Consider the following 23,906-nt stretch of genomic DNA (forward strand, 5'->3'; position numbering starts at 1 on the left):
TTGCGGTATGATTGTAGCCATGTTGTTGCACGACTGTTCAAGGCTAAAAGAAGGAAATAATTATTCTTGGCATACGTTTACCAAGATCTTCAAGTAATGTGTACGGAGAATAAGCAAATACAAAAACCGACGGGGGTTTGTTGTGTTGGCATCGCTCGAAGCGACCAAGCACGACGAAAGGTTATCAATTGTTCCGCTTACAATGCGCCAGGCACACATCCCCGGGCGGTCGGGCGTATGCTGGCAGACAGCAAAATCTCTTCATTTGTCCGACTTGCTACGCAGCCCAGGAAGAAACACCTCTGATCATTCTGGCATGATCCAGTTTCCCTAAACAGGCAGGTTCGGCCGACATGATGCTGAAGCTTAGTGGCCTGAACAATGAGCGACGTCGAGGACCGGACGCTAATTAAACAGGGGATGATGGTAGGACCGCAGCTAGAAGCGCGACTCAGTTGAGATCAGGTTGAGTCGCTCTCGTACACACCTCATAAAGATCCACTCGTTCTCCGGATCGCCTAGGCTTAAATAGGCAGTCTGGGGCGATGCCACCGTCGATCTTCGTAGTCAGCTAAGCTTTCTGGTTGTCTTAGACTACCCAGCCCAGTGATGACGAACACGCCCTCTGGTGGACCCCTCGCGCTCACAGGCGGCCGAAGAGACACGCAGAACCTACCTTTGAGTTTCCACACAGGTGCTATGCTACCAGAGGAGCCATGCATGGTCACATCTGTTGAATTGGGACATCGATTTATGCCAAGTCCTCCCGTTGTTACTTTGACCAGGCTGTAGAGTCGCTGCAACCGACCACACATCAAGCACAATAACGCCCAAAAAGATCTGTCATATGTTTTCGGAATATCTCTCTCTCGACGTGGTTCAGGTACCTTGGCTTGGTTAGTGCACTGCACCCCACGACCACGGCTGCCGTCTAGTAGCGAGTCGCAATACCCATAATTCTCGGATGGCGGTCGGAACATTCGGACACCGAAACCAGAGGTATTCCTGCTGTATGGAAATCTCGCCCTCATGAATCTCTGCCTGGCCCCGACAAATTGCGCTTTTCGCCAAGTTCTGCCGCATGTCCAAATTTCATCACGTCATCAAAGGCCTGTTCTGGAATCAAGTGCCTGAAAATAAGCATTGAACTACAGGGTCGATGCAGTATCGGGTCCGTCTCCTCCAGTCCCAGGTCATCAACAAGGGAGAGTCGTCTCATCTTACCTCTTTCGGTATGCTGCGACGAAACGCAGCAGAGGGTGATGAGTTCCTTCCTCGCCAACGTCTTCAGGCACAGGCGCCCCCAAGATCATTCCGGGGGTGTTGGACTTGCCGTGATCGGCGGGTCAAGTGCGACGAGCAAAAGCCCGCGTGTCGGAGATGCCTCCAGTCTGGCCAAGACTGCCGAGGTTATGGGGTGCGTCTCAACTGGTCTGCGTCTCGTCAGTATAGGGGCTCCATCCTGTCGGCGACTGTCAAACAGAGCGGTGCCAGATCACCAATTAGTCAATCATCGGAAACTTTGACTACAACCACAACTTCATCACCCTCAGCGTCGGTGTCTGGCTTGGAATTGGGTTCGGCCGACGCATTCCGCGCCAATGTTGTCGCTAAACAGGGTCAAATATCGCCAATTGAAACCACCAGGCATGCAACAATACCAATCGAAAGCCCTAGAGGCATACTCATGAGGGACGCAGCTCCCCCCGAAGGATCATCATCACTGTCGGAGGACGATCAGTCCCCTCCAAATCTGACCGGGGAGTCTTTGTCTGTGCCTCAAGATGAGCTCGCCAGCCAACCACATATCACCAAAAAGGGAGATTCCCAATTTACGTTGTCCATGTCAGCGCAGGACAAACAACACCAGCAGATCAGCCGATCATATCCTGTCACAGCGTCTAGATCTTCTGCGTGTGGGGGAAGCGTCACGGCCAGTCGCTTCGCATTCAGGCAACAACAACCTACAGAGGGCTGCCCTCCAGTCCCAATGACCCAACGCGTTGATTTTCTGTCAATGCCCCAACATCAGAAGAGCCTCATCTTTCACTGGGCCACATTCACGAGCGGCAAATTGATGCTGGTGGACTCGCCAGATAACGCTTTTAGAACTGCCATGCTTCCTAAAGCTCTTTCGGGAATTTCCGGCCTCTCAACGGAGTCGAATGTTAACAAGGCGATCTTCCATTCCATCTGTGCAGGATCCGCCTTCAATCTTTTCGAACTCTCGGGGGGAAAGAATCCCACCCTCGAATCACTGGCCCTCAATCACCAAAGGCTGCAGCTCGAACATCTTCGGTTCAATCTTGGGCGCCAAGATGATCCAGAGGTCCGTCAGTCGCTTGGTAGTGCCATCATGGCGTCTATCGTCGTCGAAGCAATATCTGGCGCACGATCAAGATGGAAAACGCACCTTAGTGGCGGAGTCTCATACCTGAGGCATCTCCAGATGCATGGAGGTCTCTCTCATGACCAGTACGAATTTCGGGACAATATACTTCGAATGGCATTGTTGTGTCACTGGGAAATACCTAGTGAGGTGATGTGCTTGATTGACAAACCCAAACTCGATGACGCCAACAACTTTTCTGGAACGACGAGCTCGTTCTTCACAAACATCACAGCTATGAACCGGCTTCAAGGGCCTGAAACGACGAAGCATGAAATCGATAAATTCGAATTACAACTATACTTGAGTTTCCCCCCTGCTCAATCCTCGCGAAACGCCTCGCTTGACGACGAAATGGCTGTTGAGGAACACGCAGCTCGAGCTTTCTATTACGCGAGCTTGGTGTACTTTCAGCGCACAGTTCGCAAAGCCTCCCCTAACACCGTCCGTTCTCTTGTAAGCATAGGATTACGGGAGCTTGAGTTGATTGACACCTTGTCCCGCGGAAGGGGAGGCTGTATCGCGCTTTGGCCTGTTCTTGTTCTGGGCTCGGAGGCGTCAACTTGCGAACTGAAATCCCGCGTCACGACATGGTTTCAAGCAAAAGAAGCTTATGGAATCAGTAACGTGCGCGTGATCCACAAGCTATTGAAAGACCTATGGTCTAGAAGATCCCAAGATGGTGGCATTCGGTGGCAGGACCTTATTGCGGAGGAGAATTATGACGTGTTTAACCTGTAAATAAGGGGAGTTGACGTCAATTTTCCTGGGCCGAAGGCTTTGGTTTAGCGACGGTCAAATGAGTAGATCAATTTGAGATTTCCAACAACAGGACCGCCCAAGTTAGGGCGAAGAAACACTTTATCTCACGAACGCCTAGCGTGTAATCATTGGCTGCGAAGGAATCTTTGACATTAGTCTCGATCAATTCGCAAGCCTCGGGGTTTCGTGACTCGATCGGCTTCATAAACCCCCGCCGTGGGGTCCTGGCCCGGGTCTCGCGGCCTCCGAGACACTATCGTATCCCTTCTTTTATCTCCAGGAGCCCATATTCAGCTCCATTATCCAGCGGGATTTCGGTAAAACACTCGCCTTACCACTACACAATTTCGCAGCACCACTGTCTAACATTGCGGTCTTTGCCGGGATTTCGGGGCACATCATTCCAGAATCCAAAGGCGATGTCATCGGGCAAGCTTCAGTCAGATCAGTCCCCTACTGAGGAACCGCCGCCGGCCGATGCAGCACATGTTGCGCCTAAAGCCGTATGTACTTCCCGTATTCACTAAATCCCATTGCTGACACTTCTGTTGTCAGTGTGACAATTGTGCGCGTAGAAAGGTTAGATAATTCCACCTGTTCATCCGTGGAACCTGACGGACAAATAGGACTCACAATTGTAGATTCGGTGCGACAGGTCAGTCCCATGCTCGCCATGTGTGCGCATGGGACTGAATTGCGTAGTATCGCCCCGTGTTCGAAGACACAGACGGCCGCGGACGAGTGCTGCGACCGGAGGGTGAGTGCTGGGATGTTGATGAAACTCAGATCTATCCAAACTGACGCAGCCTGTTGATGGCTGAAGTGCCGAAAGCTTCTCCTCCGTTGCCGAGCGACTTGAAAAGATCGAAAGCCTCATGGATGTTCTGACAGGAGACCCTCATACCCGTTCCAGGATCGATGAGCACTTCACCCAAGCTCGCCGCACGCCGTCTACAACTTCTGGGAAGACCCTTACGGCCCACCAAGACCATCAGACCATTCAAGCCACTACTCCTTCATCCTTGCACTCCAACTCTCAGCCATCATCGCTCCACAATACTCAGTCTTCAACCCCACAGTACCGCAAGGTTGAAGGCGTGGCCGATGATGATGGCGAAGCAAATGATAGCGGGGACATTGAAGCTGAAGGCCCCTCTTCCTTGTCAGCCCACTCCAAGTTTGCAGCAGACTATATCGAAGGGATAGTCGCCCTCAATGGGGGGGAGAGTTCCAGTGGCGATACTCTTGGTCTTCTCAATGACCTTCAACATAAGATTCTAGTAGTCCGCAAGAATCAGCGGTCTTTGAAACACAGGCTTCCCACTCTGGGCGAAGCTTCATTGTCAACTCGCAGTCACAAAGATATGATACCACTCGACGTAGCTATTCAACTCCTCCGAAAAAGTCGCAGTATGTTTGTTGTGTTGACTTTCTTTTGTATACGCTTCCGAGGAGTTGATACATACATGGGCTGAGCCAGTGCTAACAAGTACAGCGGGGGATGGGTTCGCAATTCAAATCCTTGAGAAGCTGTTGCCGAAAACAAATCTCGTGGGTTTGTGCCTGGATATCTATTTCGGTACCGAGTTTGATAGGGCAGACTTTATCATCCTGAACTTCGCTCTATATTGTGAGCGATGCATGGCCAGTATGCGCTGCACACGTCCGCTAATGTATCCAACAGGTCTCCTCGGCGAACCACACATGATGAAAGACGAAGGTGAGAATCTCATCGAGAGAGAAAAACAGTATGTGAATGTTTGTACGTCAAACATCGATACGGCTATCGCGGAGCTATCGCTTTTCATGCCTAAGACACATCGTACGATAGTCGCTCTCGTTCTCGGGGTAAGCAGCACGCCCATGGCCTTTCAAGCAATCCACAGCCGTAATGATGTAGAACACCATTGACGCAACATAATCAGGCAATCTTTGCGATGGAAAAATCAAGACCCTCTCTTGCATGGGATTTGATTGTTGCGGCCCGGGAGATCTCGCACTCACTGGGTTATCACAAAAGGCAGCGAGGGACTGACGGTGGGTCGCAAGAACCAAACCACGCTGGACTTCTCTTCTGGCTCATATACTTCTTTGAGAAGACTCTTAGCCTGCGCCTAGGCCGTGCTTCCACCATTTCGGAGGTAGACGTAACTGTGCCTCCTCCCGGTAGTGGCAATACGTCATGCCCAGTCCAGTCTTACTGCTACATTCAAGTTCGGATGGCTAGGCTCGCCGGCATGATTTACACAGATCTATACTCGGCACAATCACTACTCCTGGACTCTGAGACGAGACGAGCTAGTATGGAATCCCTCTCTCGGCACGCGCGAGAGATACACGAAGATACTCTGGCGAGCAAGGTGAGCGGCCCACATAATCCCTAATTATACATGTCACGTTGACATTCCTCTATTGTAGGCTCATTTCGAGCGACTCGGCTATTACGAAACGTCACGGCCCTGCCTTGAGTACCTGTTCATCGGGGACGAAGTTGCTCACTTCTCGGTCCTTACTATGATACACCGCGCTGCGCCAAGCGAATCACTGGCACAGCCTTTCTCAAATGAATGCATTGCATATGCCAGACAGGCATTTGCGCGCCACGATAGCTTCGATAAGAGCAAGAGACCTGTTTTGTTCTCATACATGAACTGGTACGTTTCACAGCCAGGGGCTTTGAGGCCGAAAAGCCGACAATCAGAGTCATCAAGATCGTCTGTATGAGCTGGAAATCTTACACTCTCTCAGGGCTTTACTGTTTCTTCCTTTCATTCCTTTTTTCGTGTTGTTCTGCAACGTTGTCGAAAATGGGAGCCGAGACGATCTCAAAAGACTGGAAATATTTGTTCAATCCATCGGGGCCGCGTCAGAGGACCCTGGTCTAGCAGATCACTATCAGCTCTTCGGGGCTTTTTACAACGCCGCGCAACAATACACGGATAGCAGAACCGATATACTTTTGCCGAAGCAGACGAGAGAGGAGCTGGACCAATGGATGGAGTCATACCTGAGTCCGCTTGGCCTGCAAGGACAGATGAACTTCGCTCAGCCATCTCAGGGCGATATCGAGGGCGATGGAGTGCAAATGTCGTCACAAGGTGGGCCAATTATCATGGCAGGTGCTTCGACAGACGAGAGCGGACTTGTCCACTACCATGGGTATCCGGCTGAGCAACTTCAGAACTTGAACTGGTTCGGGATGAATCAGCAGCACTCGATGGACATGATGAACATTGACAGCTCATAGTGTGATCACTACCTGTTTGATGGGAGAGGATATTTCCTCCATGTTCTTGCGAATTCAATGTATGTAGTGCAGGCTTAGAATCGTGGGGTTAGAGGGAAGTGACTCACTGACTTTCGCCTCGCCAGTGTGATGGCCTCCTTGAGCACTAAACATGAGAGGCATAAACAGTACTATCAGCAGATGATCAAGAAAGCAAGAAACAACAAACTGTCATTGAGACTCGCCCCCAGAGTGGGAGCGTCCGTTTTTTGTCATACGGATTTTCAATTGCCCAGGAGTTGGCAGGTCGGTATTTGACCCATGCAAGTCTCAACATCGGGTAGATCGCTCACGGCTATAAGTCCAACTGGCACCCGCAGCTGGCAATGAATACTGCTCTCCCCACTTATACAACGTAGGCGAATTGATCGCCGCTCTTCTGAGACGGCTATCACGGACAATCTCGTGGCCCGAGAGCACCTTCGTGCTTCGAGCGACCCTTCCTGATGCGGAGCACCGTACTAATTCTTGGCATGGAGCATGTTCTTTGTCTTCTCCCTTGACTCGAGTTCAACTCGCAATACCCGCCCCACACACGTCTTGAACAATAAGGCAGACAAAGACGGCATGGGACAGTTTGTACACGGCGTCTTTGTTCAAAGTCGGGGACGCATTCATGGGTCAGGACGTCTGTGTTAGGACGAGAAACCATGACGGAGTCTGTTAAAAGCGGAGTGAAGTCCTGGCTTTCACAGCACGGCATGAGAGTGAAGTGTGTTGACTCTTGAGCCACAGTGGACTACCGCATCGCTTCACTGTATTTGACTTGAACTTCTGCACGAATTAGACTTACACGGACGGCTGTCTTCAGCAACACCAGCAATTGGAAACACGATCGAGCGCAGCAACAACCCCGCGAAACACTTCTAGACACCAACAGCGGGACTATGAACGACAAGGGACTGCTCTCGGCGACCCTCGCCAGATCTCAGGATCAAGGCCATCGCGGCGACATGCCACCGCTCCCGTGGCGTCCGATCAACACCAGAATCGATACGCCGACGATACCAAGCATGACCAGCCAAGTAGATAACCCCCCTTCGACGTCCACCCCCCATCTCAGTGAACAGAGCTCCGAAACTCCGCTGTCGAGAACTCCGACCTCGATAGAAAAGAAGCCCGTTCAACCTACCGCGCCACGCTTTCCGACGCCGCCGCCGTTCCAGCCGATGGTCTATCACCCGGTCCCGCAGACCCCCATCCGCTTTGAAGACCAGACGCGCCGATGGTCCGCGCAGTGGGCGCACCAGGCTCATCTGCTGGGTATCCTCCCCGCCAGAAACCCTCCCTCGCCGGCGCCGTCCCAAGACAAATTGGTCGCCATGCTCCAGGTCCTGCATAAAGGTTGCGACGAGCGGGTCGCCGCTGTCCAGGCGAAGCTTTCGCGGGTCGAGCGCGAGCTGCGGGAGCGGATCGCAGCGCTGGAGGGGCGGGAGGTGAGCTCGAGGCTCGAGGTGGGCCAGCTGAAGGGGTGGAAGGCGGAGGTTGAGCGGCGGGTGCAGATGCAAGTTGATGTTGTGAGCGAGGTCGTCCGGAGGGTCATTGCCACGGAGGATATGGTGGGCGAAGTGCGGACTGAGGTGCTGCGGGAGCGCGGTGCTTGTTTGGGCAGTGCGTTGAGGGATGAGGGGACCATTGTTGGGCCAGGATTCCCATCACCTTTGTCTGAGGCGTTTGATGACCTCTCCGGGGCTGTGGACTCGGTCTACAGCGACGATGACCTTCCAATGACTGTCGACTCGATATGCTGCGATGATGGCCTCCCCGACTACCTTCCATCAAGAGAGACAACAGCCTCGCCCTACCCGTACGCCAACATCGCACCGCCTTCGCGCAGCACTGGCAAGAAAGTCGTTAAGAAACGCAGGAAGTTCTCCGCTGTCAGTCTGCCTCCCGTGACGGAGACGTCTCCTACCATCAGTGGCCCAACCAACGTGGACGTCGGCCTGAGGCTCTCACGTCCGCTAACAATGGACCATGAGCTCAAGAGCCTTCACACTCACCAGCCTCTCAAGATGGACTCAGGATTCAGACTCCAGAAGCCGGCACGCGTCTTACCTCCGACGTCTGTCCCCACGGAAACGAGCAACGATCCCGCCCCCACCGTCCGCGTCTCGTCCCTCCTGACGACCCTCTCCGACGGCACCGCAACGCCTATCTTCGCCTTCAACAAGCACCCCGAGACGGTACGCGAGCAGTGGGACGAGTACGAGCACGGACTCGCCGGCCAGCGCGCCGTCCGCCTGCTCGACGAGCGGTACACGACAAAATGGCGGCGCGACACGTACGCGCGGACGTGGTACTCGCGCCGCAAGCGGCTTTGGGGCGTGTGCAAGGAGCTCCTCAAGCGGGGGTTCAGCGAGGACGAAATGGTTGCGACGATTGAGAGTTTCCTGGCCGCGAAGGAGATGACAGTCGCCGGCTTCGTTGACTGGTTGAGGCAGGAGAAGCACGGAGTTGAAATTGTGCTCCGCGGGTCCAGTGCGGATGCTGGCTTTGCTACAAAAGGTAGTGAGACGAAGAGGGGTGTCAAAAGAAAAAAGGCGTATCGACATCTTAGTTGCGAAACCGTGGGTGGGCAGGAAATTGAAGAGGAGGTAGCTATGATGAGTGAGAGCGAGGAAGAGGAGAAGGCGCACAAGAGGCGCAGCTCATTGAATTTGAGGGGTCGGGCAGTACTGGCGCACCCGCCGTTTGAGGAGTCCTCAGATGATAGCGATAGTGTCTTTGGGGCTTGTTGACGGAGGGGCGGCCTGTAGTATTGAGTTGACGTTTTTGGCGTTGAAAAGCATGCTGAATATCTGGCGGACTTCAGGTTGAAGCTAGTGGTTCTTGAAGGTCTGGAAGTAGCAGTGCGCTGGACGAGTGAATCAATGCAACCCAAATATTTCCTTTGGAACACTTTGCAATCGTTCAACCATGAGAAACTCATGTGTAGGGTCGCATTCACAGTTGTTAGTGTGGGTTGAGGCATCGCCTTGGGACCTTGCTAATGCACTGCCCAGGAACCTCGAACACCTCATCATTCATGATCAACTAGTATTCAACACTCCTGTCGACTGTAAAATGGACGAATCCACAGTGTATGGTGCTATCCGGAACTGAATGCATAACTGGCGTGATGTCGCACCACTTTGACAGTCATTCGAGATCACTCTATAGCTTATCTTTGGAAAACTAAGACCGCGAAAACTCGGCATAAGCTGAAGGATCTCTGCATGCGAGTGGGCGTGGAGCATCATCAAGATAAAGGTTCTGACGCTGGCGACAAGGACTTGACGAACCGGCTGGATGGGAATGGTAGAGAAATGATGGGCTTCAAACTTTGAGCCACAGTGACCGACAAGTATCCGTGACATAAGATTAATCAAGATGCCTAGACAATGTGCACACTGATGGCCCGCAGTCTCAAACATTATTGAGCCTGCTCCTGTCATTTATAAGGCAATAAGTGTGCGTATAAGCAAGGTAGTAGCAGCAGTCTCACGACTCAAGACTACGTCTTTGACTCCCCCACTAGGTTCATCCTTTACGGACACCAAAGAGTCCGCCATGTACTCCTGCAGAATCATCAAGCGCAAAGAATTCAAGAATAGTATAACATAGCTAAGGATTATATATAAAGCAGGCGTATAATCGCGCTCTCTCCATTTCTTGCTCACTCCTGCTCAGCTTCGGCCATGGCTCCCATCCGGCGGGGAGGTACCTTCGCAGCAAACAAACGATCAATCTCATCAAAAGTCAACCCCTTCAGCTCCGGCACGTAGAAGAAGGCGCCGGCGGTGCCAATCAGGGAGAGACCGCCGAAGATGAAGCCAACTTTGCCGCGCAAATTGGCCTCGTCGGGGTTGACCATGTAGGGAATAGCAATGCTCATGACGATACCACAGATGGCTTGAGTGGCGGTGGCGAGAGAGATTGTCTTTGCGCGAAGCACCGTGCTTGAAGCCTCGCCAAGGATAGCGAAGGCCATGGCGCCAATTGTCAGGAAATAGACGTAGGCGTAGACAACCGTCGCGCCGGCTTGGACCCAGCCGGCACCGGAAGCAGGGACGACATCCATGATGCCGATCAAGATCAGCAGAACGGTAAGGGTACCCATACCCGAGAGGAAGACGATACGACGACCGAAACGCTCTACAACAAACCAAGACGTGATGTTGCCAGCGACACCACAAGCCGTGACACCGACACCGAGATCAAAGGACTTGCTGACGTCGAGACCGGCGAGCTGGAAGAAGTAGGTGGAGTAGCCGAGAACGAAGATGATACCAACGAGATGCTGGCAGAGGAAAACACCAGTCGAAATGCCGGTTCGAAGGCGGTTGGTACCACGGAAGCAGTCGACGAAGCTCTTCTCTGCCGACTTCTCGCGGGATTCCTCTTCAATTGTAGCCTCGAGTCCTGCCCACTGGCGCTCAGCATCGAAGTTTGGGCCGTAAAGTTTGCGAATGGCCCTTAGGCCCTCCTCTTTCTTACCCTTGCGGGCAAGGTACCATGGTGTTTCGGGGGCAAACGGCAGGAAAACGAGCAGGAACGCGACAAAGAAAAGCTGCGTGGCGAAAGGCCCACGGTAAGCCCAGCGACTAGTCCACTCGCCAAAGGCCTTGACCACTGCGTTGGACAGGAGCTGACCCAGGGCGATGCCCAAGTTGACACCAGCTGTAGCGTATCCACGAAGAGCTACCGGAGCGAGCTCACTGCAAGCAAGAGGTGCAAGAGTCAGGTAGAAGCCAAGACCGGCACCCAAAACAAGCTTGGAGACCAAGAAAGCGGCACGAGTATCCGATAGAAGTTCGCCGAGGATTCCGCCCGTGCAAATAGCGATACCAGCGTAGAGCGAGTTTCTGCGCCCGATGCGGTCGGCAAGCCAGCTGCACATGAAACCACCAAAGAATTGGCCCACCGTGCTGATCATGTTGAAGGCACTCTGCCAGTCGGCTGGGAGGATGGCTTCTCCATCAACAACGTATCCGAAGTCACGGCGAAAGGCAGCGACAGAAATCATGGCACCGTTGATTTGAGCATCGAATCCCCTGGGTAAGTAGAAGTTAGCTCCCCTGCTTGGGTCGTCGAAGTGTTCATCCACTCACCAGCCAATGGCACACATGGCCCAGTAGAAGCACCACCAAATGACCGCCTTGTGGTGCTTGAAGACAGTCTTGAGCGTGAGTTCATGTTCCTGTTGATTCGCCGATGTCGTCATGCCCTCTTTGGTATCGTGATGGGAGACAGTGGCGACGACGTTGGTCGTCTCGTTGTCGTCAATTTTATGCATTATTGGGATAGAATATGGCTAGAGGGAAGCTCTGCAGTTAGAAAATGAATGCCTTGATCAAAGTTAGAGGTCTGATTCCAGGGATGGATATGAATCAGAATAAGAGTGATGCCGAATTGTGGGATCAAGATGGTGGAAACTCAGGGAAGCCGCTGATGGTTTATATCCATAGATGCGTGGCATGATCGAACAATGTCGGCGACGCTCGGCTGTAGTATCAAGCTGGCAGAGCCGACTGCCGTCCAGCTCGCGCAACTAATTGCATGGCTCATTGATGGTGTTCAGCCTGGTAAATCAGAAGTTGGGGCCATCCTGGGGAAAAACCTGGACACATGGGGTCGGTTTACGAGCGACATTCCGCTTTGCGGGGGTGGAGAATGGCGTTCAATCGTTGTTTCTGGCCGCTCCAATGACTCGTGGGGTTCGTCCACAGGCTCGAATCAGTATCAGGTGATGGCACTAAACAATACTAGATTAGCCCCTCCAGCTGGGCTGGGAGTGTGATAAAGGCGACAGTCCGCGACCATCCTCTGGTTATCATCACTCGCACCTTCGCTCCCAGCCAGTTTGAGACCCAGTCCCAACCCCAGAACACAGCAGACCCATCAACACCCGATCCTTTCTCCTCGGGAAATACACCACACATTGTTCGAAGATGGAGTCCTCGGTCGGAGACTTGCCACACGATCCGAGGTCGGAAACCGCAGATCAGCCCACACAGCCCGCTCCGAGGACCCGCCCAGCACCCCGGGGAACTGCTTCATACCAGCGAAAACGCGCTGTCAAGGCATGTCAGGTCTGTCGCGCTCGGCGAACCAAGTGCGATAATCTTAAGCCGTCCTGTTCGTTCTGCCTGAAAGTTGGGGCAAAATGTATCCAGTCTCCGGTGGACCTGTCAAGCTTCGACCCAGCAAGTCTCAAAATTCTGGAGAGACTGGACGACTTGGAGGAGCTCATGCGATCTGTATCTGTCCAAACTACTGAGTTGCCCCACAAGATTCGGGCCGTCGACACCTCGCAACCAAGCATCAGGCCATCCGAAGCAACAGACTCGTTACGTGATGTCAACGAGCAACAAGCAACAGCGTTGCCATTGAGCATAGACACGATCATACCCCCACCACCCGGTCGTATCATCCCGATGGAGCTTTTCAGCCGCAAGCTCAGCCCGGAACAAGAGCATCATAGTCTTCTACATCCGGACCAGACAGTTGTCTCCGCGATATCTCCAGCCTCCACAATGGGTATCCTGGACATGGAGCCTAGGCGGGTGAACGACCTTCTCGACAGCTTTTTCAGTTTTGTCCATGTCAAAAACCCCATTCTGGACGAGACATCCACGCGACATATGGTGCTCTCAACCATAATGAACGGAGTAGACTGGTCACCCGAGTCCTGCCTTGCCCTCCTCGTCTGCGCCCTTGGGTCTCTATCCACCTCCTTCGGACCAAGTCACGATGCAATGCCGGGAACCATTGCCTACAATAACGCCATGGCTTTCTTCCAGGCAGCGCAGAAGCGCCTTGGCCTTCTCATTTCGTCAGACGAGTTGATAGGGCCGCAATGCCTCTTTCTCGCGGGCGTATTTATGATGTGTGTTTTCCAGCCACTCAAGGCATGGCGTTATTTCCTTCAAGCCCTTGCTGGCTGCCAGCAGCTTCCGTTTCTAGCACAAGAGAATCAGGAGAAATATCACGGCATCTCAGACGGAAGTCATCCTCAGGATCACGCCATTGACACCCTTCAGCAGGCCGTCTACTGGTCGGCCTGGAAGTCGGAAAGGGAGGTCCGCAGTACCAATTACATGCCCGACTTCGTCAACGATATGAGCACCAACATTTACCCGCCATTCTTCCCCACACCGCCAGCACCAAGGACGGAGCTTGACACATCGGCTGACCCCCGCCGTGAGCGCGAGCAAATTTCGTGGTATTTTTACCTTGCCGAAATATCTCTCCGAAGACTCACTGCTCGCATGAGCGCCGGCATGATGGAACTGCAGGCCCAGCACGAGAATCAGCAATCATTCCTTGCAGCTATGGCAGCTGTTGTGCCGGAACACGAGGCGCAAGTCAACTCGTGGATTTCCTCCCTGCCTCCGAACCTGTCCTTCGAGGCGCCCCCTGAGGAAGACGACGTCTGTCGTTTTGTGCTGCGGGGCCACGCTATCAATTTGTTTGAACTCATTTACTGGCCTTTCATTTCCGCATACCTGACATGTGAAGACTTGAGCCGCAGCTTTGCGTCCACCTCATCTAACATCGCCCACTACGCCGAACGATCCCTCCATTATCATCTCGTGCGATTGACGTTGAACAAGCCTGGGTATAGACACAGACACCACGGCACAAACCCGATGATGCAGACCTGTTCACGCAGCGCTCTGGTCCTGCTGGGCGCTTCCATCAAGTCTGAGACAACGAGGGCGCAAGGCACCGATCGCGGAGGTACGACTGTGACCCTGCCACAGGGCTGGCAGGAGGGAATCGATGACATTGTCGACCTCCTTGACTACTGGGGCAATGAGACGAGGGACTTCGGCAAGATCCGAACGGTACTGGACCAAGGCCGCATGCCTGCTAACGGCTCGGCCTCCTGGACTTATGCTCCGCAGACATACATGTAAAAGTAGATGACAGACCCGCCAGAATGATCGTGGCTTGCCCAGCAGGAAACTGGATGTTCAGCCTGAATGCAATCTTAAGGATGCTTTGCAACATGGTTGAGTCCGTGCAGAACTAAGGCTTGCGTCGCGGAAGATCGCTCTGTCCGATGGAGAACCATTAAAGCAAAGGCGCAGACTGGCTGGAATCAATACTCCGCAAGGTGACGCTCCTGTAGGCTGTGCCTCGCAGGCTAGTCATTCCATCCCTTTCCCCGGAATATTACCCCAGACCCTGCATGACTAGAGCCGAGACTGTTGTAGCCGTGGAAGCCCGCAGCTGGTCATGGGGTGGATGATGATCCACATCTTCGCGGAATGTCGCACTTAAGCCAGCACATGGGATCCTCGGCCTTGTGCGTGATTCTCATCACAATGGGAGCCCAACGATAATTCTGACGAGAGGAGGTCGGCCATAGCCAAAACCCTTTAGTGGGTATGATCATCTGTTCACCGAGATATAAAGCGTTCTTCTCATTTTCATCTTCATTCCCAGTTCATCAAACAGCACCGCCCCCTAACATACTTCAAGTGCTTCTTCACTCTCCATTATATGCTCCCTTCCGTGCCAACATGTCCACTACCACACAGACCATCGCGCGGGAGGCGCCAGCAACAGGGCTCCTTGGGCTCAAGACCAACAGTGTCCACCCACCATGCACCATGCTTCGCGTCAGTGGCACGAACATTGTCAACGCGGCAGGCGAACAGGTCGTTCTCAAGGGCGCTGGTCTTGGCGGCATGCTGAACATGGAGAACTTCATCACAGGCTACTCTGGCCATGAGCATGAGCATCGCGCTGCACTGGCAGAGGTTCTCGGCAAAGAGAAGGCCGAGTTCTTCTTCTCTCGGCTTATTCACCACTTTTTCACTGAAGCAGATGCCGCACTCTTCGCGTCGCTAGGCGTGAACTGTCTGCGCATCCCCTTCAACTACCGCCACTTCATGGATGATGACAATCCTAGCGTCATCAAGCAGGAGGGATTTGCCCTGCTCGACCGTATTGTTGACATCTGCGCGCGTCACAATATTTACGTCATCCTCGACTTGCACGCCGTTCCAGGTGGTCAAAACCAAGACTGGCACAGCGACTCCGGCTTGAGTCGCGCTTTGTTCTGGGAGTTTCGAGACTTCCAGGATCGTGCCATCCAGCTCTGGGAGGCTCTGGCAAAACATTACGCTGGCAACCCTGTTATTGCGGGATACAATCCTCTCAATGAACCCGCAGACCCGCAGCACACCCGCCTTCAGGCCTGGTACGAGCGCGCCGAGGAGGCCATCCGCGCCATTGACCCCGAGCACATTCTTTTCGTTGACGGAAACACCTACGCCATGGACTTCCGCGCTTTTAACCCTGAGAAACCTCTGCCCAACACCGTCTACAGCTGTCACGATTACAGCATGATGGGCTTCCCTCTGCCCGAGCAGTATGAAGGCACAGAGGAACAAAAGTCCAAGCTGCGCTCAAGCTTCAACCGCAAGGTCGAGTTTATGCGCCAAGCCGGCGTGCCGATCTGGAACGGGGAATTTGGCCCTGTGTACCAGAATCCAAGAATCGATCCTGACGCCGCCGTCACCAATGCCAAGCGTTTCGCCCTGCTGAAAGAGCAACTGTCCATCTATCGTGAATGTGGCGGTGTGTCGTGGAGTATTTGGCTCTACAAGGATATCGGCTACCAGGGTATGGTGTACCTCGACCCCGAGAGCCCGTATATGCGCCTCATCCAACCCTTCGTCGAGAAGAAGCAGAGGCTCGGTCTTGATTTCTGGGGCGTTGTCGACAAGAGCGGTGTCGATGGTGACGTCTATGGCCCTTTCATTTCTAAGCTCAAGGCTATGATCCCGGAGCATCTGCACAAAAAGAAGTACCCCAATATCTGGACCTTTGACCGCCAGGTCGAGAGGACTGTGCGGGAGCTGCTGATGAGTGAATACCTCGGCTACGAATTTGCGGAGTTATTCAAAGATAAGACCGAGGAAGAGCTGGAGGAGCTGGCTGCCAGCTTTGCGATTGAGAACTGCAAGACGAGAGATGAACTCAACGACATCCTGAGAGCGGATGCTACACAGCCTACTACAAGCAGGGCATAATTACTCGCTGTGGCAGCGGAAATGAACAATTTTGCACAGTCATCTCCTGCCAGCCTGATACTTGGATTAGCATGCATCGCCATGGGGGGACTTTGGGAACATTTTCATACTGTCAAATCTGATTTAGAGTACTGCCAAACTTCGTGCTGAGCGTCTGCACATGGCATGGTTCCATCAGTGAAAGTCCTGCACTCACATTGGCAGGGTAATGGAGCTGAGGTTTATGCCAGGACTCATAGGTGACCTTAAATCTCACCACGAGTGGATGACCTTGAGTTATGCTGAGCGCACGATTAGGCAAAGATTTGATGACATGTGTGTTTGTGGGTCATAGTACTCTATGTGGTTTTGGCAGATGTTGTCGTTCTGAGCAAACAGGACCAGTGAATGCAACCCACTGACCAACTACCTGAGCGTTGAATCTGTAATATGCTGACCCGAGCGATTCGTTTCATTCCCAACACGGTGGAGAGACTCTAAAGGAGGCCTCAATTAAGAACGATATCATAGACATTAATCGCCTGACATTGATTCATGGCTTCGTCACATAACCGTTCTCTACATGACATTATTTAAAACACCAGCCAACACATCGCAACCACATTGTGTTTAGATAATGGGCTTATTCGTCGCGGCACCTTGATGGTTCCTCGATACTCAACATATTGCGCATCCCATTCTATGTTTACAACAAAGCATCACCAACATAGCCGGTTTCGTAGTGTATTGCGGCGAATGCAGATACTGCAAGCAAAACTTGACGATGGCCTGTGAGAAGACCAATGCCTCTGCCCTTCACGAACAGTTGTATGGCTCGCAGTTGGGCGGCATCTTTGGTTATTCCTACTTCACTGGTGGTTACGCTGACGGTCATGCCGAGTACGTGCGGGTGCCGCCGGCCAACAACAAATTGCTGAAGATTCCCAATTCTCTTCCCAACGATAAGGGTAATGGACCACACCAGATGATCCAATTAACCTAGTGCTAACACCCGTAGGTATCTACTTGTCGTACGTTCTCCATACTTCCTACCACAGCGTCGTTTACTCTAGGGTCAAAGAAGGTGATAATGCTGCCATCTGGGGCCTTGGCCCAATCAGCCTGATGGCAAGTGCTTGGACCTACGTCAGGGGTGACAAGCAGGTCATCGGAATTGACAGCAACTGGCGATGTGCTTATGCCGAGTCAAAGATCCCAGGCCTCAAAACGATCAATTTCAGACACTTGAAGGCTACAGGGACTGTGCCCGCCAAGGTCCATGAGATTTTGCCGGGAGGTGCCAACGTCAGCATTGATGCGACGGGCGGAGAGTATGGCAAAGGATGGGCGCATTCTTTGGAGTTGGCAGTTGGCACCGAGCAAGACACAAGCTAGATGATTGACGAGGCCATCATGTCGACTCAGAAGTTCGGTGCTGTAGGACTTATCGGCGGCTACGTCGGATGTAAGTCCTTACAATACGTAGTTCGACGACCTTGTTGACACTTTGCACAGTCACCAAACACTTCAACGTCGGGTCGCTGATGGAGCGCGGCATCCGCTTGGTCGGCTGTGGTCAGGCTCCGGTTCAGAAGTGCAAGTCATATTGATCCGATTTCTCCTAGAAGTTTACCCAGAGCCCATCGCTAACCTGAGCAATCCTTAGACTGGGATGAGATTCTTGAGATGGTGGAGAAGGAGAAGATTGACCCCACGATCATGCTCACGCATCGTTTCAAGTTTGACGACATCACCAAAGCCTACCACAAGCAGGAGAAGCGGGAAATGGGATTGGTGAAATGCTTCGTCGAGACCAAGTTCTCAACCCCCGCTGCAGCAGGCACGCCGGCGCTGACTACAATCTGAGGCTGCCAGGACTGGCAGATAGATTCTCGTTGAGGATTGTCCCGCACTCCGTAGCAAGAAAAATATAATTTCACTTTGGAGACACAAACGAAAGGTGTCGTTGAATGAGACTTCGCATTAAGGAGACGTATTCACAAAGTCGGATCACTATCCCCTCAATACCAAGAGTCCTTCCGCATTTACTGCAAGCGAAGTCGTCAACACAAAAACGCCATCTCCAGTAAATTAGATGACAGATGCAAAGCAATACGTGATTTGCTAATGAAGCTCCAAACAACCACGGTTGCGGAGCTACCCCTCCCTCGCGTTACTTTCAATTTGGGCTCTAACGTGCACGAGAGAGCTTCGTAGCTGCCACGTCATGCTGACGATGACTGAATACAACGTTAAGGAGCCAAGATTGTTCCCGAACCCGAAGGTATGTTATCATACGATACAACCATGGTCGCATCGAAATTTGTTGACGGCAGCATTGGGTCATTATGAGGGGCCCTCTATTGTCGCCACAATCTCAAACTCTCGAGCCTATATATCCAGCCAATACTATCCGGCCTGGCCGGGGTTAATTTTCCTTTCAGCGGCACCATTGTGCTACGACATTCACGCCCCAGCAACCATTTACAACCATCAGTCAGCATGTTCAAACAAACGATTCGAGCGGGCCCTCGGCAGGCTGCACCCGCAATGCGCATGGTGAGGTCGTCGAGATCGTACGCTACGACTGGAGGCAACGACGCTGCCGAATCCAAGGCAGACACTGGGCCATTCAAATCCACATGGGTGTAAGCCAAATAACGATTATCAATTGAGTTTTCTTTGGCTGACCAATCTTAAGATTAACCGGCGGCGGTACAGCCCTTGTTGGAGGCGTGTTAGCCACGATGATGGGTAGCCCGGATGCAACCGTCGCTGCTGCGAAGAATGCAGACCCCGAAGGGCAATATGAGGCCACCCAACCAAACAAAGACTTGATCGCAGTTCAAAAGTATCAGACGTTCAATCTGAGAGATTTCAGCATGGCAGTGGTCTTCTCAAATCGTGTCACCCAGTTGCGACGGAATGGAGGCGATATGCGCGGCATTTACGGGGGGTCCAGGCACAAGGCTCACGGAATTTGGACGGTCATGGGTCAGAACAATGTGACATCAAAACTGGATAAAAATTTAAACTTATAAACTTTCGGAAGAAGAAAAAGACCGACCCATCAAAGTGTGGATGCTATCTTCTAAAGGTCAAAGCGGTCAAGGTTCATGACCTTAACCCAAGCCTTAACAAAGTCCCTGACAAATTTCTCAGCGGCGTCAGCGCTGCCGTACACCTCAGAAACGGCGCGGAGCTCTGCGTGAGAACCGAAAACGAGGTCGGCGCGCGTGGCGGTCCACTTGGTGGCACCGGTGGCACGGTCCTTGCCAGTCCAGACCTCGGAGCTGCTGTCGGGAGTCCAGTTGGTGCGGATGTCAAGGAGGTTGACAAAGTAGTCGTTAGTCAGGCGGCCGACCTTGGACGTCAGAACACCCTTCTTGGAGCCGTCAAAGTTGGCGCCCAGAACGCGGAGGCCGCCGACGAGAACAGCGAGCTCGGGAGGGCTGAGCTTGAGCTGAGAGGCCTTGTCAACAAGGATCTCCTCGGCGCGGGCGCGGGCCGTGCTCTGGCCGTAGTTGCGGAAGCCGTCGGCCGCGGGCTGAAGGTGGCCGAAGGATGTGACGTCGGTCTGGTCCTGAGTGGCATCGACACGACCAGGGGCAAAGGGAACGACAATGTTGAACCCGGCATCCCTGGCGGCCTTCTCGACGGCGGCAGTACCACCGAGGACGATGAGATCAGCGAGAGAGACGCTCTTGCCGTTGCGGTTGAACCTGCTCTGGATGCCCTTGAGGGCAGTGAGGACCTTGGTCAGCTGAGCGGGGTTGTTAACGGCCCAACTGCGCTGGGGCTCGAGAGCGATGCGGCCACCGTTGGCACCACCACGCTTGTCTGAGTTGCGGTAGGTTGAGGCGGAGCCCCAGGCAACAGTCACGAGGTTGGAGACGGTCAGGCCTGAAGTGGAAAGAATAGTCTTCTTCAGCGAGGCGACATCGGCGTCGTAGATGGGGCTGCCCTTGGCGGCAGGGAGAGGGTCCTGCCAGATGAGCTGTTCCTTAGGCACCTCAGGGCCGAGGTAGCGAGAACGAGGTCCCATGTCACGGTGCAGAAGCTTGAACCAGGCACGAGCGAAGGCGTCGGCGAGCTCCTCGGGGTGGTCGACCCAGCGCTTGCAAATCTTCAGGTACGAGGGGTCGTTGATGAGAGCAAGATCGCTAGTGAGCATAGTGGCAGGGCGGAACTTCGTCTTGTCGAATGGGTCGGGGTAGTCGATGGTTCCGTTAATAGCTTGCCACTGCTTGGAGCCGGCAGGGCTCTCAACAAGCTCCCACTGGTTGTTCAACAGACTGAGAAGGTAGCCGTTGCTCCACCTAGAAAAATACCCGTCAGTAAAAATCGGGCAAATTGACTCTGGAGATGCTTACTTGGTGGGAGTCTTGGTCCAGATGACCTCCAGGCCACTGGTCATGGTGTCGGGGCCGTTTCCGTTGTTGACGCGGTTGTGCCAGCCGAGGCCCATTCCCATATCGTTGGCCTCAGGCTCGGGGCCGATGTTCTCTGGATGGGCATGTTAGCTCTGGAGAGATGGAGCCGGATCAAGAACTTAGAACATACCACCCTTTACAGCGCCGTGGGTCTTGCCAAAGGCGTGTCCACCGGCAATGAGAGCGACAGTCTCCTCATCGTTCATACCCATGCGGTCGAAAGCCACACGGATATCGAGAGCAGAGTCGGCGGGGATCGAGTTGCCGTTAGGTCCCTCGGGGTTGACATAGATCAGGCCCATGTGAGTGGCAGCGAGCGGCTTCTCGAGGTGCTCAGCGCGCTCACGAACATCGGTGCTACCGTTGTAACGGACATCGTTACCCTGAGGAACGAAGGCGGTCTCGGCACCCCAGTAGATGCCTTCGTCGGACTGCCAGGTGTCGGGACGACCACCAGCAAAGCCGAAGGGCTTAAAGTCCATGGACTCAAGAGCCACGTTGCCAGTGAGAAGCATGAGGTCAGCCCACGAGATCTTGTTGCCATACTTCTGCTTGATGGGCCCTGCAGACAGAGGTCAGCTTTCGGTGACTTCGGAAATGGCTTTGAGAGTAGAACTCGTGTTGGACTTACAAAGCAGTCGACGAGCCTTGTCGAGGTTCTGGTTATCAGGCCAGCTGTTGAGGGGCGCGAAACGCTGTTGGCCCTATTTCCAGTCTCACGTTAGCTGCCGATGTTGGCTGACGGATGACGGGAGCGAGGCGCCGCCACTTACCATGCCACCACCACCGCGGCCATCGAGAGCGCGGTAGGTACCGGCGCTGTGCCAAGCCATGCGGATGAAGAAGCCACCATAGTGACCAAAGTCAGCTGGCCACCAGTCCTGAGAATCCGTCATGAGCGTGAGCAGATCCTTCTTCAGCGCGGCGTCTGAGATGATTTCACGTCAGCATGCGCCACAACTAGCGAAAGGTTGGTTGCACACAGCCTCTAATGAGGCTATGAAGCTTTTTCTCTAGGAGATGAGAATAAACTCACAGTCCAGGGTCTTGAAAGCCTCGGTGTAGTCAAAGTCGCCGCCTTCAGGGTTGATCTCTGAGGAGAACTGGCGCAGGATATCAAGCCTCAGTTGGCAAGGCCACCAGTCACTGCTCCTGGTGCCACCACCAGCAACGTTGCTCTGGACGGCGCATCGTCCAAAGTTGGGGATGGCGTTGCTCTGCCTCTTGTCGAGAGTCTCGGAGGAGTCCTCGCGCTTGGAGAAGGGACAGGTGCCGGCAGCGTTGACGATAGGCAGGGCTGTCAGGAGACAGCCAGCTAGAGTGGAGTACAACATGCTGGGGGAGGAAACAGAAGGACTTGAGAAGGTCAATGACGATCCTCCAGATAGCGTTCAAGTGCTGCTGGTCCGAGACAGGTGAGAGACACGGTGCTGGGTCCGATGTCTTTCTTGTCCCGGCGGGAGATCATCAGGGTCCTCTTATAGTAAAAGACAACGGAAAGGCGGAATTCTCGCAGCAGCCTGATCTGACATACAGTTCCGGGCGTGGGGCTTGGCCCGATGGGATGAGGTCAGGATCCTTGCGTGGGGCAACATGTGGGAGAGGTGAGGATTTGCGGTCACAGCCGATCGCCAACCCTCCTCTGGAGAAGGAGTTGCAGAGGACCTACCATACCGGGAGGTTGCATGTGGGACGAACATGGTGTATCGAGCTCTGGTGGGCCTCTCTACATGCTGCTCCAGGCTTGGGGCCTTAGAGACCCTGTCATCACGTTGCATGCAAAGCCTGTAAGCGCCTGGGTCACAGCATTCAAGATGGCGCGCTCCGGCGGGGAGAGTTTGCTGGGTTAAGATTATCAGGATCAAATCATATGATGCGCGATACTGCGAGGCCACGGATCGGCTGACTTGCATTACACTGGCCCAACTAGCTACCCAGACCCTCTCGTAGACAAAGCACCAAGACGGGGCGGCCAAAGACATAGGCCAGCCGGGCCCGGCGACCAATCGCAGGTCGTTCATTCTCAATTCCGGCATTTACATTCGGGGTCGGATTCTATCCCGGCAGTTTCCAGGCGTGGACCAGAATCGGGATGCGACTATAATAAACTTTCCAGCGAACCCGCAATTTGAGCAGACACACACATCAGGCAGGTGGTTCCTTGCATGCAGCTCTCCTCGCACTGATTCTAGGCCCAACGTCATGTAGCCCCCTTTCGATGCAGATTCCTGGCTGACGTACACAGCTTCAAAGTGGTTAGACAGAGACACGTGGGTGGGGCGGTAGGGGGGCTGAGCGAACGCGCGAGTCTCCCTTCTGGACTGTCTTCCCTGCTCCCTCACCACAACAAACAAGCTTATGAAGAAGACAGGGGACTTCCTAGACAGCTTATCAAGCAGGTTTCTGGCATTGGAGGGAGCGCGGGCCGCTTGCGGGTTGGTTAGGCGGCGAAACGGCAGTCATCCACACTTTCTTTGTGCGACCTGCTGGCTGTAGGGCGGGGAACATGTGGATTGACAGACAAGAGATGTGACGCATGAACGAATTGAGATCGTCTTAATGTCGCATTTTGTCGAAACGAGGTCGGTCTGGGCATTCTCGCCAGGGATCTCAGCCCATGCTCTCAGCATATGGCATCACAGATCATCGAGCGCGCGAGCAGTGAAGAGCACAACAGCGACCAACAAGCACATGCATGGCTGAGCTCACCGAGCTTCCTCCTCATCCGATCTTCGCCTGCTTGTAGCTCGTTCCGACTCAGAGCTACGGCAGTGTGTGCGCACTGAAAACCTGGGGTTTGCCGTCCGTGCCGCGTCCCGCCCATCGGCAACAGAAGCTGGCTTGACTCCAAAACGGATATTATACCCTCTGAGCTGATACTTTCCAGTTGCCTAAGCCACTAAGCGAGGTACGTAGCGTCTCTTAACTCCGGCAGTCTAGGCAATAGACAAGGCCAAGCCCGGCACAAGGCCGCGTTGAGAAGGCACTCCATTGTCGGCTTGATCGGTTTCCCGTCGCGTGTAGCA

At 53.6% G+C, this 23,906-nt stretch overlaps 7 protein-coding genes across 7 annotated transcripts; 5 read left to right on the forward strand and 2 right to left on the reverse strand.

Moving 5' to 3' along the window:
- Positions 1-3,570: 3,570 nt before the first annotated feature.
- Positions 3,571-6,398, forward strand: D7B24_009326 (uncharacterized protein; the record flags this gene model as incomplete). Its single annotated transcript, XM_028643401.1, has 9 exons — positions 3,571-3,654; positions 3,793-3,806; positions 3,879-3,908; positions 3,975-4,561; positions 4,836-4,913; positions 4,983-4,999; positions 5,347-5,511; positions 5,570-5,805; positions 5,900-6,398. The coding sequence occupies 9 exons, from the start codon at positions 3,571-3,573 to the stop codon at positions 6,396-6,398; spliced, it is 1,710 nt and encodes a 569-aa protein (XP_028493019.1).
- Positions 6,399-7,324: 926 nt separating this feature from the next.
- D7B24_009327 (uncharacterized protein) lies at positions 7,325-9,178 on the forward strand (the record flags this gene model as incomplete). The annotated part of the gene is made up of 1 exon (XM_028643402.1): positions 7,325-9,178. One exon carries the CDS (start codon positions 7,325-7,327, stop codon positions 9,176-9,178), a length of 1,854 nt encoding a protein of 617 aa, XP_028493020.1.
- Positions 9,179-10,095: 917 nt separating this feature from the next.
- D7B24_009328 (uncharacterized protein) lies at positions 10,096-11,715 on the reverse strand (the record flags this gene model as incomplete). The annotated part of the gene is made up of 2 exons (XM_028643403.1): positions 10,096-11,473; positions 11,531-11,715. The coding sequence occupies 2 exons, from the start codon at positions 11,713-11,715 to the stop codon at positions 10,096-10,098; spliced, it is 1,563 nt and encodes a 520-aa protein (XP_028493021.1).
- Positions 11,716-13,063: 1,348 nt separating this feature from the next.
- Positions 13,064-14,341, forward strand: D7B24_009329 (uncharacterized protein; the record flags this gene model as incomplete). Its single annotated transcript, XM_028643404.1, has 1 exon — positions 13,064-14,341. The coding sequence occupies one exon, from the start codon at positions 13,064-13,066 to the stop codon at positions 14,339-14,341; it is 1,278 nt and encodes a 425-aa protein (XP_028493022.1).
- A 609-nt stretch (positions 14,342-14,950) lies between these two features.
- Positions 14,951-16,468, forward strand: D7B24_009330 (uncharacterized protein; the record flags this gene model as incomplete). The annotated part of the gene is made up of 1 exon (XM_028643405.1): positions 14,951-16,468. The coding sequence occupies one exon, from the start codon at positions 14,951-14,953 to the stop codon at positions 16,466-16,468; it is 1,518 nt and encodes a 505-aa protein (XP_028493023.1).
- Positions 16,469-17,231: 763 nt separating this feature from the next.
- Positions 17,232-18,313, forward strand: D7B24_009331 (uncharacterized protein; the record flags this gene model as incomplete). Its single annotated transcript, XM_028643406.1, has 5 exons — positions 17,232-17,415; positions 17,466-17,815; positions 17,873-17,912; positions 17,963-18,022; positions 18,114-18,313. 5 exons carry the CDS (start codon positions 17,232-17,234, stop codon positions 18,311-18,313), a joined length of 834 nt encoding a protein of 277 aa, XP_028493024.1.
- A 1,225-nt stretch (positions 18,314-19,538) lies between these two features.
- Positions 19,539-22,214, reverse strand: KATG2 (Catalase-peroxidase 2; the record flags this gene model as incomplete). Its single annotated transcript, XM_028643407.1, has 6 exons — positions 19,539-20,766; positions 20,821-20,953; positions 21,011-21,442; positions 21,512-21,584; positions 21,654-21,808; positions 21,917-22,214. 6 exons carry the CDS (start codon positions 22,212-22,214, stop codon positions 19,539-19,541), a joined length of 2,319 nt encoding a protein of 772 aa, XP_028493025.1.
- Between the last annotated feature and the right edge of the window lie 1,692 nt (positions 22,215-23,906).

Source organism: Verticillium nonalfalfae, assembly GCF_003724135.2.
Source record: "Verticillium nonalfalfae strain VnAa140/NRRL 66861 chromosome Unknown scaffold_91, whole genome shotgun sequence".
Lineage (NCBI taxonomy): Eukaryota > Fungi > Ascomycota > Sordariomycetes > Glomerellales > Plectosphaerellaceae > Verticillium > Verticillium nonalfalfae.